The following is a 15,655-nucleotide window of genomic DNA, read 5'->3' on the forward strand; positions in this document are numbered from 1 at the left end:
GTATCCATTATCCCCACAATCAGTCAGTTACTAAGTGTAATTTCTATTTCCTAAATATTGAATTCCTTACCTCTCTCAAAAGCACTGCCACCACCTTGCTTCAGGCCAGACTTCTGCTTTACTTTTTCTTAAAATTGTCTCCATCTAACTCAACCCCCTAACACTACAACCAGAGTGATCTTTCTGAAATGCCTATCTAATTGTGTCCTTTTCCTGCTTAAATTCCTGCCCCATTGCTCTTAGGTCTGAACTGCTGTACACAGCATCAGAGCTTAGTCATCATCTGGCCTGTGCTGATCTCTCCAGATTAATCTCTGACCCTCCCTACCTCACAGTTTACAGTTCAGCGTTTCTAAATTGCTCTTATTTCTTCACAGGTTCATTTCGGTTTCTCATCTCAGCCTTTTTCCCCAAGCTGCGCTGTCTTTCATGAATGGCTCTCCTTGCCCCTGCCTGCCTGCCTACCTCCTGTTCATCCTACAGTTAAAATTGTCCATCCCCTGCTCTACCCACCCCACCTAAAGCCATGCAAGGTATCCCTACCTGGGGTACCCACAGTACCTTGCACCAGGCAGACTTCATCTCCCCAACCAGACCCTTAAGACAGAAGCTCTGATTTTGTTACTTTAAGTTCCTAGCAGATACTATGTGCTCAAAATGTGTTGAATGAAGATTGAATTCCCAAGTGCAAAAATTATAATCAATGTAGCTGACACATGGGGCATGTTAACTATGTGCAAGACACTGCAAAGCAATTCACACGCATTCCCTCATTTGTTCCTTACTTTAGAGAGAAGTGAAAGGACTTGACCAAGGCCACACAGGCAGAAAAGGGTGGAGCCTTGTTTTCAAGCCCATGTAATCAGGAGCTGGCAGAGACTGCCAGCTCTTCTCTCCTTTCACCTTGGAAACAACAACAATTTTATTTGTTAACAAATTACATTTCAGTTAGGTGTGCAGTGTGACTCAGTCCTATGGGATCTCCAGAAGTCTCTTTAAAATGAAATTGTGGATCAAAGTGATGAGTCCAGGCAGCCACTTCACGCCATGAGGTGTCCTTGAGGATGAAAGCCAGGATTGAAAGTGGTGCTGGGTTCCATGTCAGTCATGGTCTGGCTACCTCCACATAAGGTCTGTTAATACGCAGCCACGGCTGGTACAAAGGGTCAGGTTGAATCTTGCCCCTCTTAATCCCCTGGGGGCCAACTCAGAGAAGGAGAAGCTAGCATGGGTGATATAAAGTGTTTCTTTATTTGAATGTCATTCCACCTGCACTGAAGCTCAAACCCAGCAGCAGCAGAAGGGGTCTGGACCAAAATCAATGTTACCAAATTGGACGATGAACAGTGAGGACACGTTCAGACGGAACTTACTAATGGGGTGTAGACAACACCAAGCTATCCTAATGACACACAGCATAGGCCCTCTGCTGATCAGAGCTCAGGGGAGGACTGTGGCTCCCTTGTTCCCTTCTCAGGAAACTCCAGTCCCCCCCGAAGGCTAGCCCTGAGCCAGGCAGGGGCCTGCGGAGGTTTCTCGTGCTGGGAAGGTCCCAGCTTCTCCAGAGAGAGGGTTTCCCTTTCTCAGTTCACACTGGAAGCTGGAGAAGGGTGACTCCCCTGTGCCCAAGTAGGAACTTCAAAAGGTGGCCAAAGAATTCTTCCCTACAGCCTTGTCTAAAAGCTCTCAACTTCTTGGCTATAGCAGGCCTGAAAAAGATCTTGATCCTACCCATGGCGTTTTCCTCCATGGGTACTGGTCCCCAGAGAGGAAAGTTCACACATCCCAAGACCCGGAAGGACTTGAACAAGCAGTGCTCTGAACCCCCACTAGGTTGGAGCTGCATTGGCCTCTCCTGAGATAGTCCCACACCAGGCAAAGGAAACCAGATGGTGCCAGAGCCCTCTGGTCCAGGCACGGCTGGGGGAGGGGTGCCTCAGTGGGCCGCTCAAAGCTCGGCGTCTTTCAGGGACCAAGAGACCGATCTGGGAACGGACCACCTCTGCTTCAGCGTCCTCCCGAAGGCTTAAGCCAAGTTGCCAGACGTGGGTGAGAGCAAACTACAGACATCCTTGCTGTGATGGCTTCCTGGCCCCAGAGAGCCATCTGGGCCCCGGCTTGGTGACACTTCAGCCTCACCTGGGGTCTCTGGTTGAAACATGTTTCCCGCTCTGCTCCCACCTCTGCTAAAAAGCTTCAGGGACAGGGCTTTGGTTTGGTACCCACTCCAGCCTCTTTCCCTTCCCTAAGGCACCCTGGTGCTCCTTCAGCCCCACCAACACTCCCCTCCTAACCCCAAGCTCCTGGGTGCGTCTCCCACTGCCCCACAGCAGCTGGCTGGGTGGGTGGTAACAGGGAATCACTGTCCAACCACCCCAAGGGGAACCACCCTCCCTTTCTCTACCACTAACCCAGTCCAGTGGCGCTAACCTGCTCAGCAATCACCTAGACAGTTCCCTTGATGTGGCGCCTCTACCCCAATGGGGTGGGGCATGGCTGCCTGGGCCCCGCCTCCGCCTCTGAGGAGGTAGGTCCTAACCTTCCCACCAGCAGCCCACAGGGGTCTGTGGCCCCCGTGGGTGATAGGCTCTCCCCTCGCACAGTGGGCACGCAGCAGCTGCTCCCCATTCCTCCGAATCCTGTCCCCTGTATCCTCCTCTCCTTCCCCTTCCTTTCTCCCCCTGCACCTGGCCTCCAACAGCTCACCTCTCCCTTTGCCTCCTTCCCATCCCCGTTCCTTCCTCGTCTCTGGCCACCTCCCCTCCCACCTCCAGGTGCTCTATCCATCACGCCTCCCTCTCTGGTCACTTTCTCCACTTCTGTACCCTCTAAATCCACCCCACCCCCCATCGCCTGGTCTCCCTCCCTCCTTCTCTCCCTGTCTCTGCACCTCCTTCTTCTCTTTCTCCCATCTCTGTCTTCTCCCCATTTCTTTTTTCTTTTTATGGCCGCACCATGCGGCACGTGGTATCTTAGTTCCCCGACCAGGGATGGAACCCGCACCCCCTGCACTGGAAGCGTGGAGTCTTAACCACTGGCCCGCCAGGGAAGTCCCCTTCCTCCCATTTCTAATCCCTTGCTCCTGGCCCCTCCCCCTGATGCCCTCCAACATTGGGCTTTGGTTTGGATCTTGGAGGAACTCACTTCTGCCCCCCACTCCACACCTTCACGAGGCTCCCCTCACCCTCCCACTCAGCACGGGACCCTGGTGGGAGCAGGGGAGAGGGGAGCACAGTGCAGGGACCAGAGCACAAGGGGCAGGTGTCTGCCCAGGAGGAGGGAGTAGAGAGGGCCAGGGTCAGGACTTAGTTAAGTTCCAGGTTTCAGGAACCCTCCCAGGCCCCAGCATGTGACTCCAGTTAGGGTCCAGATGGGGGACTCAGGCAGAGGATTTCTAGGGTCTGTCTTGAAAACTCTGTCAGGTCCAGGTCCTATGGAAATGAACACAAGGCTGCAAATACATGGCACTCGCTGCTTTCCTCCCTCCTTGGGCTGAGGCCGACATGACAGGGAGACCACACGCTTCCCCACTGAGCCTGCAGGGGCCTCATGCCCCCCCTCCACAATAGGCCAGGCAGCCAGTACCTGGAGACAGAAGTAGGCACACGAAATGAAGCCAACCGGCCGCCAAAATGGGGGCTGGAAGGGGCCGTCCACGCCCCAAGCCAGATGGCTCTACCACCAGGTCCCCAAGGCAGTGAGGGGAGGTCAGAAACACCTGCAGTCTCCTTCCTGTGCTCCCTGCAGGAAGGGAGGAGATGTCCCCACGGTGGGAGGAGAGGGGGAGAGAAGACTTCATCTGCCCCACAAACACCTACGCGCGCGCGCGCGCGCGCACGCACACACACACACACACACACACACACACACACTCATGCCTCGGCTCCAAGCGTGCCCACTGGGTTGCAGACCCTGGGCAAACCGCAAGGCGAGAGGTGGGCAGGGAGGAGGAAGAGGTGGGGAGAGGGTTACTAGGGCTGGGGATGGGGACAGGGGATACCCTGTTCAGAGGTGACCTGCAAGTTCAAGTTATGCAGAAAAGTATCAAAGAGGCAAGACAGTCTCTGCCCTTGGCAGAAGGGGATGGGGGGACAGCACGAGAAGGGGCAGAGGGGCGACGCATCCCCTAATTCCCTACTCATGGGCGCCTCTCCCCAACCCTGACAACAGGGCCAAGAAGTTCTACGCTGTACAAAACAGGCCGGGGTCAAGGGTCCAGTCACTGGTGAGCCATCCGAGCAGGGAGGAGGCCAGGCCAGCCCCAGAGCTACTTCCAGCCCCAGCTGCAGAGGCCAAGCGCCATCAAGACAGGAGTCCAGGCACTGCCTCCAGAGCCTGCCTGTCTTGGCTCAGAGTCCACGTGGACAGGGCCCCAGTCAGCATCTGACCAGAAGGCCCTGTGCTTTCTCCCTCGGTGCAGCTCAGACTCCTTTGGGAGAGCTGGGACCAGGCTGCAGCAGGAGCAGAGAGGCCCGAGGGAGGCCGGTGGCGCCTGGAGCTCTGTGACGAGATGATGGAACCACCATCAGCCAAAAAAAAAGATAGGAAAGAGTCCAGTCTGCTGCCCTGGAGCAGTGTCTTGGATAAGTTTCTGCAGGAGGCGGGGACCAGAGGAGGCGAGGATAGAGCCAGGCAGCAGCCCTCCGGACTGAGGGAGCCTGGTGGGGGAACCACGGCGTCGCCTTCCCCTGAAGACTCTGCAAGGCCCTGGCCAGACTGGAGGGGAAGAGGAGGCCAGGGACTGGGGGCTGTCTCCCTTAGGTCAGTTGAGGGAGGTGCAGACCCAGACCCTCCCAGGCTCTGCAGGGCCTCTCCCCTCCCTCAGGCTGCATCCCAGCCCCAGCCTCTCTTCAACGCCCGGAGCTCGCAGGCAGGTAGCAGGTGAGGTCAGTCCAAGATCGGGGTCTTCCCTCAGAGCGTGAATGGAGGGATGAGAGGGCAGGAGACAGGACAAGCTGAGGGCAGGTCAACTCCTGGGCTGTGATCCCGGCCTTCAGGGTCCCTGTGAGTGAGCGACGGGACAGGGGAGGACTCCCCATCCAGAGACATCACCCCCTGGCCGCAACACAGAGCTTACTGTAGAGCCCACAAAATCTAAGAGAGAGAGAGAGAATTGGAGAAAGTCAGAGGCCGCCCGGCACTGGGGCTCCGTCAGCCACTCCTCAGGGCAAAGCTGGGCAGAGGGGTGAGCTGCCCAGGTTCTGAAACGCAGCCAGCCCTGACTAGCTGGAAGGCCTTGAGCCAGTCATTCCACCTCTCTGAGCCTCAATTTCCTCATCTGTAAAATGAACATAGCCTACTTCTTCACAGAGTGATTCTGAGGGGTTAAAAAGATGTAAATAATGCCAGCCGAGGGCTTTGCACAGTGTTTGGCACATAGTAAATAGTGGAAGTGACACCAAAGTAGAGCTTACTTTTCTTCCAGAGGTCTTTGGCTCAGAACTGAATGGTGAGGCTCACACACCTTGAGTTCCCAATGAGGGAAGGAAATCCCCAGATGCTGAAGGAAGGCAAACTGGGGCTCCCTTATGTCACTTTTAACACTGAGCTGTTAGGGCGCTTTGGGGAGGAAGGAGAGGACACTGAGTGGGCCAATCTCACACTAGTCACAACCCCAAACTTCTTTGGAAAGGCCACGTGGCTGTCTTAGTCTTGCACTTTTGGAAGCTGCCACCAGAGGGCAGGCTCCGACCTCACACCAAAACCATAGAAACCACCAGGTGCCAGTGTCTCCAGGGACAGGAGCCTCAGAGACGGACAGCTTAGCAGCCCAGGAGGGCCCTGAAAAGGGGACTGGCAGCAGGGAAGAGCCTGGCCTTTGGACTTGGACCTCAAATCCTGGCTCCACCACTTAGGTAACCTTGGGCAAGTCACTGGACCTGTCCAGACCTCGGCTTTCTCATTTATAAAATGGTGGTTATGATGCCTGCCTGATGGGGAGCTGTGAGGAGTGACAGCTTTCGCTGAGCATTCACCACTGCCCCGTTATAGGCACAGTCTTTCTTCCTTGCAGGACAGCCCTGTTAGGTGGTACCATTCTCACCACCCTCGTTTTTTGTTTTTTTTTTTCCTTTATTTTTCTTTCAGTTTTATTGAGATATAATTGACATACAGTACTACAGAAGTTGGAGGTGTAGAGCAGAATGACTTATATTTTGTGAAAGTATTAGCAAACAATTTTTTCTAATTTAATAAACACTTTATATAGCAGTTGGTAACCTCCATTTAAAACATGTTAAATTTACCAAACATAACATTACCTGAAATGGGCTGTGAAACCCTCAGTATTATTTGGTGCTCTGAAACTTTTTACATAAACCACAGTTGGGGGAGTGCTGATTCATGAGACAAATTCTGCTCTTTTCTTCTTTCTCTTACTCCACTGTCACCTCCAAGACATGTTAGACTGGAGGATGAGCTCTCCCTGCCATGGGGAGGCAGAGGAGGCGGCCTCACGGAGAACAGGGACTGGGACAAGGGTCGGCAATAGATGCCTCAAAGACGTGAAACATCTGACTTGGATTAGGAGGCTTCTCAGGAGGATGAAATGAAAGGGTTGTTCTGAAGCCGGAGCGCCTCTCCCCATCCCTTGTCCCATCTTACGATGACAGTTCTGAGGGGTTGGTCTGGAATACGCATAGATGGTGGGGACTGGGGGACAGTGCAGGCCTGGACTGGGCTCAGGTGGGGTGAGTCAGGTAGAGTCTGGGTGTCAGTGCTTAGCACTGGTCAGGTGTCCTTCCAGTCATCTGGTGTGCCTGTTTGTATCCAAGTCCAGTTGTACTTGGAAGAGGATGGAGACTGTGGACCACTCCATAGATCAGGCCTCTGAGTATCCTCGGGGGATAAAAAGGACGTGAGTCTTACTCTTTTTTTTTTTTCACCACCCTCATTTTAGCCAGTGCAGGAAACTGAGGCTCAAAGAGGTGAATTCATTCCTTAGCTCAACCTGCTTCCAACACAGACAACCTGCCTTCACAGTCCAAGGGTATTCACACCACAATACTAGAGTAACTCCTGCCAAATGAGATAATAACCCTCACTATCCCCATTTTACAGATAAGAGGCTCCAAGAGATGAATGTAATTAAAGGAAAGTGATGAACATACATCCAGCACACGCTAAGAGCTCAAGGAAGGGTGAGACGACGAAATCCGATTTCCCATGGCAGAAAACGGGCACCCAGACAGACGGGGTGTCTCCCCTTTCTCTAGGGGCAGCATGGGCCCCTGGGTCAGAGGACTGACCTTCCTTTAGAGAGCAATCTGGAATTATCACTACAATTGTGAGTGTGCAATTCCACTTCTGGAAAGACACCAAGAAAACAGAAGGCAAGGACAAAGATGGTCACTGTAGCATTGCCAGTAACAGTAAAAACCTGGGAACCTCCCTAACAGCCCCTACAAGGAGAACAGTTAAGAAACTATAATTCCTTCGTCTTATGTAATGCTAGGCATTGGATAAAAAGGACAAGATGGTTCTCCACAAAATGATAAAGATCTTTAAGACGTGCTCTAGAGTTGAGCACAAAAAGCCATCTGAGGAGGGATTTGTTTTGGACGATGCCTCTCCCATATTAGCACATAACACTACCACATATTTCACAAAGGGACATACATAGATACACAGATAAGCATCTGATAACTGGTAATCCCTGAGACTCTGGCCTTAGGTGTCAATTTTTTCTTTATTGTATATTAATGTTACCTGATACATACGAAAGTTTATGTGTACTATACTAGGTATAAAGCATACTGCACCAAACATCTGTGGGCTCACCATGCAAGTACTTAACTCGCCAATAGTTTGTACACACCCACCTGTCCCCCACCTCATGTCCTTGCTTCCCTGCTTCCATCCCAGCTACAGAGAACCACCATGATACCTTTTGTATTGATCATTTCTTTGCTTTTTTAAAAAATACGCAGTATTACCACATATATATATATATATATATTTAAACTGTATTTAGCATAGTGTTACTTAGTTTGTTAACTCAAAAAAATTATCTCACTGTCGTCTTCTGGAATTCTATTTTTTCCCCTCTCTCTCAATATTATGTTTCCAGGATGTATCCATTCATTCCATTACATATAACACGTTCATTCATTTCCACAGTTGTAAACAATTCTGTGATGTGAATGTATCACCATATATTTATCCATCCTCCTGTCAATGGCCATTTAGGTAGTTTTTAGTGTTTGCTATTTTGCAACTGCAGCCAAGAGCATTCATACATTTCTCCTTGGTTTATACTCATGGGAGGGTTTGCTGGGTCAGGCGTGCCAATGTTCGGATTTGAGGGATAACCTCCAACTGTCTCCCAGGAAGTCGGCCTCTCTGTTAAGGTTTCCACCTTGTGCTTCACTTGACTTTGAAGGTGCCCCGCCTGGCGGGGCCGGCCTCGCCCACCTCCGCACCCCGCGACTGCCAGCCACCCACCCGGAAGCGTGCGCCCGCTCACCTTTGTTCTCCTGCTTGAGCTCCTCCTGCAGCAGGTCCGTTTGCCGGTTGCCCAGCACGAAGGCAAGGAAGGAGAGGATGAGGGCGTTGAGGATGCCGATGATGGCCAGGATGTACGCCCAGCGCACCGAACAGTCCCCCAGGGAGTACTTCCCGGTCTTGGCCCCACACATGTCCCGGATCGTCTCGGCGTCCCAGCCGTCGGGGAAGATCATGCAGCCCAGCACAAGGCACAGAGCTGAGGGGGCGCCAGGCCGAGCCCACCGCCAGGGTCAGGAAGGAAGAGAGAAGGGGAAGATTACTTCCCAGAGCCTGAGGACCACCAGGAGGCCCCCTGAGGCTGGGCCCCGCTCCCCCGCACCTCCCATCAACCCAAGAGCTTATGAACCACCTCCTGTGGATCCAGAAACTCTACACCCTGGGAGGGCCTCATGCCTTGGGGAGCAGAAACTTTCCAAAACACAATGCCATCTCCTGCCCCCATCAAATCAACTCCTCCTCCGGGAAGGCTTCCTGGAAATAGGAGAAAATAGCAAACCAGGGTCACCTCCTTCAGCTCCCTTTAGCGTCTTGGCCATGCTTACCCTCTCCCATCCTCACCATTCTTTATTTTTTATTTTTGTCATTTACTCAACAAATTTTTATTGAGAGCCATTTTCCGGGCTCAGTAGGCCACCTCCAGCTGAGACCTTCCCCTCCTGGCAGAGAGTTTATGACTATGTCCACTGGCTTTATGTTGCCTTTTTTAGTGCCTGACAGTCCGCCAGTTACTGTTACTGTGTCTGAGACCTGAGGTCACCACAAGGCTCAGGTTGGGGCAGAGGGGCCCTTGACCCCCCGCCAGGCCCACAGGTGCTTAACCTGGGTTTTAGATGACAGTGATGACAAAGTGGGAGTGGCGGTCAGTTCTGCCCACTGTCTAGGAGGCACATCTCGTTCGTTGCCAGGATGGGGAGGGGGACACCTGGCTTTGCCATCTCTTTCCCTCATCTACCGTACGAGGAAGTGCTCCCCACAGCACAGACTCTTCCCTGCCTCGAGTTCTGCCTCCTCTGGCCTCACTCCGACCTTCTAACAGGACAGTCCTTCCACACTCCCCTAGGGTGTGCTCCTTATACTGACACAGGGCGCCCCTGACAGCACTGTGATCTTACACACTCAAACACACACACACACACACACACACACACACACACACACGTTGGAGCAGGCCTTCCTCCCCTCTCCAAAGCGCTCGCCTTCTCCAAGACAATTCTTAGCTCAAGTGAAAGACACCTCTAATAAATGGCTGGGGAAAAGAGCTCGTGGCAAAGGGAATGGCAAATGCAAAAAGGCCCTGAGGCAAGAATGAGCTTGGTGAGTTAAAGAATTCAACAAGTTTGAAGATGCCCTTTAGATACCTAAATGGAGAAGGAAACTCAGGGAGAAATCAGGGCTGGGGATATAAATGTGGGAGCTGTGGGCATGTAAATCCCTAGGACGGGACGTTATGGAAACTGAAGAGAAGGCCCAGGACGGAGCCCAGGGGCGCTCTAGCAATTATGGGGTGGGAAGAGAGGAGGAGCCTACGGAGAGGGCTTGACCCAGCCACCTTCCCATATTTCCCTAACACTCTTCAGGACCCTCCAGGACCCTCCAGGACCCGGGAGAGGGGAGGAGGGTCAAATGCCAAGGATGGGGGAGTGGGAGACGAGGCGCCTAAGTTCTTCACATCTGCAGGGTCCTTTGAGGAGGGCGGGGGAGGCTGCAATCCCACCTCTCCGTCCTCGGCCCTGAATCTCCAGCTTGAGGCAGGGGTGAGGAAAGAGCCTGGGAGGGGCAAAACCCACCCAGTCCCTCCTCCTCTCCCCGTACAGTGTTTCCTCTCCTGCCCAGAGCATCCCCGTCACCATGGAAACCGCAGCAGTAGCCTGCAGGTGGTCCTCCTCCCTCTGCAAGCTCAGCGTTCAGAGAGGTTTTCTCCCGGAGCTCTGCGCCTGCACGTTTTCTCTGTCTCGCTGCCTCATCACTTACGTGTCTCTCTAGTCGTGTGTCTCCATTCCTTTCTCTTCTCCACCCTTTTCATCTTTTTTTGCCTCTCTCTCCACACCCCTCCCCCTCTCTCTCCAGCTAGTCTATACAGTGCTTAATCCTCAGTCTTGACCCTCCCTCTTCCCTTCTCTCCTTAGATCTCAGCATCTGACATTCATTCAACACCCCTCCTCTTCTCTCTGCCTTTTCTTGCTTGTCTTCCTTCCCTTTATCTATCCCCTCGCCCTTTCCTCTCTCTGCCTCTCCCTTCATATATTCCACAAATAAATTCTGAGTGTCTTCTATGTGTCAACACTATGCAGGGTGCTGGGGACACTGCCAGTCACGGTTTCTTGTCCTCAGGAGCGGAGGTGTGTGGAGACGAATCAAATCAAATCAACACACAAATAGAATATTTATACATGTCAGGGAGCGACTGGAAGGAGACCCAGGATGACAGGGCACTCAGAGAAGGCGTTGGGGCGGAGGGGGGGGACCTCTCTCTCCATCTCTCACTCACTCTCTCTGCCTCCTTTACTCTGCAGTGTTTTAGGTGGTGGCTATGGGGCCCCAGAGGCTGCTCTAGGAACTACAAACACCCAGCAGTAAAGCAAGTGGAGAAAAGCCAATCAGACAGGTTTCCTGAGACCTGGGGCAGGAGAGGAAGAGACCTCTAGGGACAGCATAGACCAGGTAGGTGATCAAGAGGCTCAACGATCAGGAGGTGGAATAACTAGAGACAAGGCAGCCTTCAGCATCCCTGTGTGCTGGAAGAGGAAACCATGGCTGAGGTCTCTGGAGTCCAAGTTCAAGTCTCTTGGAAATAATGAGCTGCTATATACTGCTATAAGGCATAGACACAGGTGCAGGGTGCAGGGTGGGGTAAGTGGGGTGCATTGTGGGATGTACAGCATCACCCCTAGCTTCTACCCACCACCCACAGTCATAGTGATAAAAAAAAAAAGTCTCAAGCCACTGTCAAATGTCCCCTTGGGGGCAAAGATGTCCCTGGTTGAGAACCGCTGGTCTAGGGGAAGGGGCCTTCGGATGGGGCACCGATATCCAGTCACCCTAGAGTCTGCTGACTTCCCAAGCAGCCAGGTGGTGTTGGACAAATTTAAGATTAATAATATTACTGTTATTAATAATATAATAACGATAACAAATAGTATTGAGTGCTTAACCATATGCCAGGGTGTGAAGCTCCTAACATGCATGATCTCATTTAATCCTATAACTAACCTGAGGCTCAGAAGAACTAAGTCATATCGTATCCATGTCACACAGCTAGGAGGTGGCGGGCTCTGTATTCAAACCCAGACAGGTCTTTACTGAGTGTTTCTCTCTGAATAGACTCACTTTTTCTTTGGCCGTGCCACGCGGCTTGTGGGATCTTAGTTCCCCAACCAACCAGGGACTGAACCCAGGCCCTCAGCAGGAAAAGCGGAGTTCCAACTACTGGACCGCCAGGGAATTCCACAGACTCACTTTTTAACTGAGAGGCATTTACTGTAAAAGTAAGCTTTATATCACCATCAAAGAAAAGGAAACCAGGATCATTTACCATAGATAGAAGGCAACTATAACCATAAGTACAGTAAAAACAAAACATTGTTCTTAGGTTCTAGCTGGATGCTTTTACCTGTCAAATGATCTGAGACACCTCAGAGCACCTTAAAAAGGAAGGAAATCCTGACACATGCTACAACGTGGAGGAATCTGGAGGACATTATGCTAAATTATATGAGCCAGTCACAAAAGGTCAAATATTGTATGATTCCACGTATAGGAGGAACCAAGAGCAGTCAGATTCCTAGAGGCGGAAAGTAGAATGCTGGTTGTCAGGGACTGGGGGCGGGGCATGGGGAGTTAGTGTTTAATGGGGACAGAGTTCTGCATGTGAAAAGAGTTGTGGGGACAGATGGTGAGGGTGGCTGCACAACAGGGTGAATGTTCTTAATGGCACAGAACTGGACATCTAAGAATGGGTAAAATGGTAAATTTTATGTTATGTGTACTTTACCAAAAAAAAAAAAAAAAAAAAAGAGAAAGAGGAAGGAAGGGAGGGAGGAAAGGGAACACAGAAAATGACACGACGTATTTTCCTCATGGATGTGTATGTGAATGCACACAAAAAGATCAGGAAAAATAGAAATTACGTTCATAATAAGGGTGGCCTCTGGGCAGGGAGTGGGTGGGGACTTCAGCCTGTTTGTAATGCTTCAGCTTTTCACGGAGTGAATGTATTCATGTATTACTCACAAAATTAAAAAAAACATAATTTAAAATATTGGTTTTTCAAAGAATATACATACGTAAGCTTGCATGTCTATAAACATTTCTGGAAGAATACAGAAGCAACTTAATGATGGGAACCTCTGAAACACTGCCTGGGGTGGAGGAGGAAAGGAGGGAGACACTTTTTATTCTCTGCCCTCCTGTACTGTTGGAAAGTGTTTAACATTTGCATATATTACTTTTATGATAAAAATGATAATATTATGTCCAGTCCTTTGCCACCTATGTCTGGCCATGAAATCCTCTTACACTTTTAAAATATAATTAAGCAACTAAAGGAAAGTTAAAAGGAAAAACAATACTTGAGTTTGGGGAATGAACCCAGGATGAGACTAAAAAAGTGATGAAGTTAAGAGAAAATATACAATATACGTGGGTGCTTGTGTCCTTTAAAGCTTGTGGTGTAAATGTGTCTTTATGTAAAGCTTTTTAATTATGCATTTTATGCTTAGCTATTTTAATAGAGTTTCATTATGACACCATGACACTATCCTCAAGGGACATACACTGAGCCGATCACTCCTAAAGGGAGGGCTTTGTTTATGCTCAGCTGTCCCCTCCATGCCTGATGCACCCCGGCTGCTACCCATTACTAGGGGGTCAGATTGGATGTCCCCCAGGGCTTTCTGTCCCTGAGCAGACTCCAAAGAGGCTTGATATGGACTGAACTGTGTCCCCATAAAAGTCATATTTTGAAGCCGTAACCTCCAATGTGAGAGTATTTGTGGAAGGGGCCTTGGGGAGGTAATTAGGGTTAGATGAGGTCATGAGAGTGAGGCCCCATGATGGCATTAGTGCTCTTATAAGAAGAGATACCAGAGAGCTTGCTCTCTCCCTGCACCTGCCACCTGACGACACAGCAAGAAGGTGGCCGTCTGCAAGCCAAGAAGAGGACTCTCACCAGAACCACACCATGCTGGTCTGGAATTCTAGGTCTTGGAATTCTAGTTTCCTGAACTATGGGAAAATAAATGTAAGCCACCCAGGCTATGGTATTTTGTTATGGCAGCTACACGCAACAACTTGGATGCCCCTTAGAGTCATAACATTGGGGGAAAATGTGACTTCATTTATATAACATTCACACTGATAACCCTGCTTACTTCTAAGGAGGGGACTGAGGAGCCAAGGATAGGACAGGATGGAGACCTTGCACTGCTAACCTGCTACAACTTTTGAATTCAGGACCACGTGAGTAAGTTACCTACTGAAACCTTAAGGCAGGTGGGAGTTGATCACTAATAAGTGACTATGGCCAGAGATTTTTTCACTCACTTGGAATGAAATAATTAAAGCAACAAAGGACTGCAATGCACAAGCCAAATGGAGCTCACAGAAATAATGAATTAATCACCAAAAAACCCATAAAACTGAAAATCTCTAGACCCCTTTTGACTGAGCTTGCCAATTTCTAGGAATTTATTCTAAGAAGATGCTCAAGGATCTGCTCTAAGATTTAGCTATGAGGATGTCTATCACATCTTTATTTGCAAGAAAGAGAAGAAGGAAGAGAGCAGGAAAAGAAGGGAGGAAGAGAGGGAGAAATAATAAAAGAAGGAAGGAAAGAAAGAAGCAACTAATTATCCAACAACACAGGAATATTCTTTCATACCATGGAATACTACTCCCCTATTAAACTATACTGAGGAAGATTTAATGATACAGAAAATACTTATGATATGTTAGGTTTCAAAAGGATGTGAAAAATAATGTACAATATAATTTCATTTTGGGAAGAAATACTTACATAGTTATAGCAAATAGTTATATAAAATTTACCACATCAGGAACTATGCTAAGTATCTTACACACATTACTTCATTTAATCCCCACAACACTCTGTGGAGTAGGTACTATTATTTTCTTCTTTTTACAGTTGAGGACACAGAGGCACAGAGAGGTCATCCAAGTTATCCAAAGTCACACAGCTGGTAAGTTACAGAACCAGGATCTGAACCCAGACAGTCTGGCTCCAGAGCCTGCTCATAACCAGTACTCCATACTGTTACGACTTCAGACCAACAGTTAAGTTGACTGTTTCTGGGAAAGTGAGATTATGTGTGTAATCTTGGTCATCTACATTCTCCAATCTTTGTACAAAGAACAATGATAATTTTACGAAGCTGTAAAAAGTCCTAGAAAAGGTGAGATATACAGAAGCAGTATAGCACAGAATGCACGGATGGCTGCTCGTATCCTGTATCTTCTATCAGTCCCTTCCTCACATTTAGGAAGGTTTTTCTAGAAGGAACCAGGCTGACTTGGGGGCTGAGAGAAGCCCGGAGAAGGACCTGTGTCGGCACCACGACCACAGCTTTCCAAGGGTGCGCCTCCCCAGGCCTGGTGCACTAGGGGGCTGTAGGGAGACACCCCCCACACACACACCCTAAGAAGGAGGTTGTCCTCATGTCCCTCCCACCAGCTCTGTCCTGCCTCCCAGGGCAGGGGCTTATTGTACAAGGGAGACCGGACCTCTCCTAACAGTCAACCCCGCCCGCTGGATTTGAAGATCCAGGCCCAATCTTAGTGCCTCCATTAGCTGGGGAGCTCGGAGGGGACGGGACTCTCGTGCCTGGGCTCCCTACACCCCATCCAGCACCCAGATTACGGGAACACCCTGACTCCTCCATTTCCCTCACCCCCAGTCCAGTCCACTTGCAAGGCCGACTGTCTTGACCTCCAAAAATATCTCGGACTGACCTCTTTTCTCCATCTCCACTGCCACCATCTGTCCAAGCTGCCATGATCTCCCTCCTGGAAGCCCGCAGTGGCCTCCTAACTAGTTTCTCTGCTCTCATCCTGGCCCCATCATCTGTTCTCCACTCAGCATCCAGAGTGAGCCGTCGAAAGCAGATGGTGCCACTCCCCTGCTCAATACCCTTCA

At 50.3% G+C, this 15,655-nt stretch overlaps 1 protein-coding gene across 4 annotated transcripts in view; it reads right to left on the bottom strand.

The window, feature by feature from the left end:
- Window positions 1-904: 904 nt before the first annotated feature.
- LHFPL4 (LHFPL tetraspan subfamily member 4) overlaps window positions 905-15,655 on the bottom strand; it is a 31,880-nt gene continuing 17,129 nt past the window's right edge. Inside the window, exons 2-3 of one of the 4 annotated variants that reach the window (XM_067755334.1) lie at window positions 8,465-8,701; window positions 905-5,094 (exon numbers count right to left, since the gene is read on the bottom strand). In XM_067755334.1, the coding sequence (XP_067611435.1) occupies window positions 4,994-5,094; window positions 8,465-8,701 (338 nt within the window). In that variant the 3' untranslated portion in view covers window positions 905-4,993. Of the gene's footprint in view, window positions 5,095-6,051; window positions 6,838-8,117; window positions 8,702-15,655 lie in introns of those variants that run through there. The other 3 variants (XM_067755336.1, XM_067755335.1, XM_067755333.1) reach the window with 3 other exon arrangements.

Source organism: Pseudorca crassidens, chromosome 10, assembly GCF_039906515.1.
Source record: "Pseudorca crassidens isolate mPseCra1 chromosome 10, mPseCra1.hap1, whole genome shotgun sequence".
Taxonomy (NCBI): domain Eukaryota; kingdom Metazoa; phylum Chordata; class Mammalia; order Artiodactyla; family Delphinidae; genus Pseudorca; species Pseudorca crassidens.